The 5,623-nt window shown below is 41.4% G+C and overlaps 1 protein-coding gene across 1 annotated transcript in view; it reads right to left on the bottom strand.

Moving 5' to 3' along the window:
- LOC106810717 (glycine receptor subunit alpha-4-like) overlaps positions 1–5,623 on the bottom strand; it is a 23,604-nt gene that overhangs the window by 12,897 nt on the left and 5,084 nt on the right. Inside the window, exons 5-6 of the mRNA XM_014814152.1 lie at positions 2,586–2,604; positions 2,195–2,292 (exon numbers count right to left, since the gene is read on the bottom strand). Coding sequence (XP_014669638.1) covers positions 2,195–2,292; positions 2,586–2,604 — 117 coding nt within the window. The remainder of the gene's footprint in view (positions 1–2,194; positions 2,293–2,585; positions 2,605–5,623) is intronic.

The raw sequence follows: 5,623 nt of genomic DNA, 5'->3' as shown, positions 1-5,623 counted from the left end.
AAGTGTACCAATTTTCATACTTTTTTCACAATTTGAACGATTTTTTTCTAATCTACTGTACTAATGTGAAACCAGGTCAATGTATGAGCTCTATGTCGCTCATACAATGACATCATCACTGTACTTGGCGGAGGTCTGCGCTCTCCGAGTGCTCTAGTTTATGAATTAAATTAGTTGTATTTCTCGTTGACTTAACGAGTCCGTTTTTAACGATATATTGACTGCGTAGTATGGGATGGCGCCTTGCAGTTATGTTATAGCCACTAACTCGGCAGCTGAGGCTCTACACTCAGCGGGAAAGTTCACGGCCGTGTACCTCGCTTTAGTAACGCCGTACTTAGCGCTGTACGTGTTTTTCTAACGCCATAATCACGCATGTTGTTCTTGTCAACTTATGTTTATTTAGGTTGGCTCAATCACTTTTGCTTCTTTTACTACGAGGAAAACGCACGAAATTTCTCCCGCGGTAAATATAATCTGCAAGAGCTAGTACAAACAAACTCCACATACGGAGTTGCCAAAAACAAATCCTTACAAGCACGTTACTACACACAACTGCAGAAAAATCAGCAAGAACTGAGTAATTCAACTCAAGTAATCAAGCCAATCAGTAATGTTGGCGACCGCAGAAGACGTGTTAGGCGATATTAGGCGGTAAATGATGCCAATTTCAGAAACAAGCAACGAGTTATTTTGTTCTTTATTTTCGTTGAATAAATGTAAGCGCGATGACGTAATTGTCGGCGGGATCGGGGGCGGCGATGGCGGCACATTTGCGACGTAGAAGGTGAGAACCTTTCTTAGACTTCATCATGGATGTCATCATCATAGAGGGCCATCAGGCTAACGCCTCCAGCCTCCGTACACGAATCAACACACACACAACAACAAAACGAATGAAAAAGCAAGCATTCGCGAGAACTTCAAACTTCTATTTTACCAACTGTTCACCCCTAGAAGAAGCCATAAATTGCCCTCGGATGCACTAAGAAGCGCAGCTGGACCCCGCTGGTTAATTTTACAGCGCTTCCATACACCCCCACCGTTTTGTTGTTATAGTAACTGTTGTTCCTACCTTTATTATTATTATTATTATTATTATTATTATTATCATTACTATTATTATCATCGTCATCTTTACGGGCAGCCACTTACCATAGATATTTCGTTAACTGACGATATGCTTCGGACGTATAGATCAACGGTAACTACCACAGCGCCACCTATCGAATTAGTAAAAGAAACCATTATACTTCTTACTTTGTACTAGCACTACTACTACTAATCTATACTAATCACTCTACTACAACTAACACTAGAGTGAACCCTAAAAAAAGCGCCAGCATCGACCACGAATATCACAGGAAAGAAATCTAAAACAAAGCATCAGAGAGCAGGTGTGTTGAACCCCACCCCACCCCCACTTCTAATGTCGCAGCCTCCCAGCAGAGCCTTAATTGCCGCCTCCACCGCTTCGCTGCCCGCTATATAGCGCGACGCAGGCTAAACGGCTCTCCTGGGGGTGCCGAGATGATTGTGGAAAAGTGGTCGAGTGCGTTACGATGCGATTTATTGAAGTATTAACTACAATCGAAGCTCGGCGTGGGAGCGTGTTGAACGCACGCGCGTGCAGAGAGATAGAGTGACGATCCGTGGAGAGCACGCAGATTTATGAATTAGCTTACGCCTAGCACGCGCAATCTACAGTACGCGGACAGACTAACGATGGAATAAACTACTAGATGCCTTCAAGTTTTTCTAGTGTGGCGATGCTATTCCTAGTCTAGGTGTTCAAGAGATGAACGCAACGTAAGCAGAACTTTTCAGTAGTAAAATTTATTTCACGTGCACGTCTATTTCAAAATAACCATGCGTTGCTGCCAACACTGACGCCAAACACTGATTGGTAATATGGTTACTCGACTTTAAACATCAAACGTCTTGCTTGGAATACTATTACAGGTCAAAAGGTCTATTCCGTGGTTTATAATGCCAAGAGTCCATAATAGAAAATTATTTTATTTATTATTATTTATTTATTTTTTAAACATTATTTATTTAAAAATTATTAAATATTTATTTTCTATTATGGCCTCTAGATAATGCTCAGGGAAAATTGTGTGTATATGACAACATCATTGGGAAATATATTGCTGCTTCTGAGATATATTCGCTTACACGTGTTCGAGATTACCTGACGGAAGTTTGGGCATCACCCGTTTATCGTAACCTCTCTGTAGAAGATAGTCAAAAATCTGTGCTTCGTTCATGTTGTCAAAGATGCTGGCTGACCTGCGGCAGAAATATAACATATAAATATATGTGGCATACACACATTGTTAATTATATAACAATTTGTTATAATATAGACTAGTACATCGAACCTAGATTACAACTATATTGCCAATATCCTTAACGCTAATGGCCAACTCGCGAAAACGTGACTTGCCATCTCCGCTAACATATCTTATACATCTTATAGTGAATCGGGACTTAGCGTCGATACCGAAATGCGCCGTGTGAGTGCGACTATGTCTTGTGTTTGTGAATGCATGGTATAGCGGGATTCACGCTTTATGTCGTACTTTAAGTAACCACAGTGCTCTGTGGACACATCAAGATCGGTTCAAGAGAACTCAAATGTCAGTATCTGTGCGGTAGGCGAGTCGCTATTATCGCTGAGCTCAGGATAAGTAGGTCGAGTCGAAACTTGCGCTATTAATGTTGCTCTCTGCAGTGGTTAGGCCGCACTCAGCAGTGAGCGGCCAGACTGGTGATTTGTATGAGAGGAATTCATGTTGCGAGTGCATCCCTGACTTTGAATGCACGCGTCGTGCTCTATAATCCAGTATGACTGGAGTGAACGCATGTCGTCTCTTTCTTTTCTTCTTTTTTTCTCTCTCTCCCACTCTCTCTCACACACTTTCTCTTTCTCGTTCTCTTTCTTTCTCTCTCTCTCCTCTCTCTTTCTCTCTCGTTCTCTCTCTCTATCTCTCTCTCTATCTCTCTCTCTCTCTCTCTCTCTCTCTCTCTCTCTATCTCTCTCTCTATCTCTCTCTCTATCTCTCTCTCTATCTCTCTCTCTATCTCTCTCTCTCTCTCTCTCTCTATCTCTCTCTCTCTCTCTCTCTCTCTCTGACTGGCTGTCTCTCTCGCACACACACACTATCTCCCTCTTTCTCTCTCGCTTCACTGTCAGTGTCTCATTCACCCATCTCTTTATTATATCCAGAGTTTTATTCGCCTCTCTTCTTTTTCATCCTATCACCATTTCTCGCCCCATTATTCGCTTTCCTTACGCCTCTCTTACTCCATCTTAGGGAATTTGTCTGGCGTTGTGCCACCAGATAACCTGCCTGTTATTGTGCATGCGAGAAGGTCTATCATCGTAGCCTATAATAGGCTTGAAGATTTAAAACTCTTTTTCCCTTTATAAAGGTTCAGTAAAAAACCGGGCAGTATTAGATTATAAATAACGGTTTTCTACGCACATCGCTTGTAGATTGGTTCAATAAAAAATAGCCAATACTACATAATAGAGCCTCATATTTCTTTTATACGTTTTAAAACAATTTTTTTAATAAGATGCGTTGATTTGTTAACATTATTAGGTCGCAGAATTTTTTAATACAACAATATTGGTGCAAGGAATGTTATAGTTTATTATGGTTTATTCAACATTCACATATATATAGCCTATGTCATTCCACGGCTCCATATTTAAAGCATCTACTGCCAATTCATCATTATGCGCTTCCACAAAAGTTCATACACGTCAATGTGCATTTGTGTTCTAATAGATACAGGTCGAATCGAGATTCACTTGAATTAGGTTCTGATTCCCATTCTGCCATTTCGACGCACGTGGTGCAACCAGTTACATTCAATACAGATTATCATACTTTAAGGCACTTCCTTTTACCTCCGCTCGCCTACGCTTTCCTCCTACCCCCGCTCTCTCCTTCTCTCTTTGCCTCTCTCTCACTCTCTCTCCGCCTCTCGATCTAATTATCTCTATCCCTGTCTTATGTTCACTCTGTTTTATTACCCCCGGTTAATTTTTCTTGTCCATTCAAAATGCTCCGATGCATAGCGGGCGCCTGAATTAATTGTTCGCGTGGCGTCGAAAACCGTTCCGTGTGAAACGCGCCTTTAAATGCTATGCATTGAGCGCGACACACGGCAAGAGTGAATACATATGGAATCGCCAATTACGGACGCATGGAGGTTTGAGAGCGAGACTTCAGTCCAGCCATGGCAGCAGCGTGCACAATATCTGCCATCGGTGCTGAGAGTGAGACGAACGCGATCAAGCTGCATACAAGTAAAGCGATTGGCCACTAACGATCAGCACGTGACTGCCGAAATCAAGTTTCAGAGCAAAGCACTAGCGCCACGCTGTGGTCGATACGCGATGGTCGGATTATTTGCTCATTCGCTCAATAGCGTTTTTTGTTGTGCTCGTCTAATTAATCGAGAAATTGAACAAGATCGGCGGTTTAGCCGAGGATAACGTGCCCGCGTTCGGATTCTCCTGGTGCGTCGGGTTCTAATGCTTTTATGTTTCCATCTCATTTTACTCGGATCTCTTGAGTATGACATTCCTACGAACGTACGAACGCAACGCCTGTAACGAAGCGTGCCAACCACGTTCGTTAATTAGAGTTGTTGAAGGAGAGAACAAGAAGAAAGGGGTTGAACGGAGAAAAGAGTAGATACAGGGGTAAGCAAAACCAGGAGAGCGGGGCGTCGGGAAGAGTGTGTTTAGCGGTTGGGGTAAAAATAAGTTTGAAAAGAAGTGTTAGCTTACACTCCACATGTCGTGTGTTGTTTCCATGGTGTGTTAGAAAGAAATGTGTTCAGAGAGTAAACACGGTTATCCGCCTGTGCAGCCATATGTAACTGCGATCTGATTCTGGGGCCGTTGTCAGAAACATCGTGAAGTTAATGCTAATGTTAATGCTAAGATAACACTTACGACTAATGTTAATTATCGAGAGTAGCGGTTGACAGAAACACATCGCAGCTATTAGAAAAACTTACGATAACTTCATCACAAGGCTGCTGATTGGATGAGAATCGATCACAAAATTCAAATTCATACACATTTATTGCTACATCACATAATTTATGCATATTATGATGGCCTAACCACATATAAATAATATTTGATAAAAACGACGTGGTCATGAATTTATTCTGCCACAACAAGACAAATTCGACACTGATAACGCGAGATGGCGGGAGTCGTGGCAAGCGTTGGCATTCCCTTTAAAAACAAGAGAACAAATGCCATACGCCATTTGTAAATGTATTGTTTGTTTTATTAGCGGTAGATGATATTAATGATTTTGACTGTTTTTTTTCAAGAAAAAACACACATTTTATTCATATTATAAATAATGATCACTATAACTGTAATTCGTAGGTGTAAATGTGTTATTTTCAACTTAATATTAAAGTTACGAGAGGGTCGGCTCTCGTAATGTTAAGAGGATTATTTGCGGAGAATTTTCGTTCTCGTAACTTACAATGTTTCTGTCATACGTGTTAAACGAGTGAAGTTATATGTAAGACTAATGTTAAGACTAATTTTGTTTCTGCACGCGCCCCGGCTATCCCT

Source organism: Priapulus caudatus, unplaced genomic scaffold, assembly GCF_000485595.1.
Source record: "Priapulus caudatus unplaced genomic scaffold, Priapulus_caudatus-5.0.1 Scaffold467, whole genome shotgun sequence".
Classification (NCBI taxonomy): Eukaryota; Metazoa; Priapulida; class Priapulimorpha; order Priapulimorphida; family Priapulidae; genus Priapulus; species Priapulus caudatus.
The sequence above is the reverse complement of the archived record's forward strand: the minus strand, read 5'-3'. Positions and strand labels throughout refer to the sequence as shown.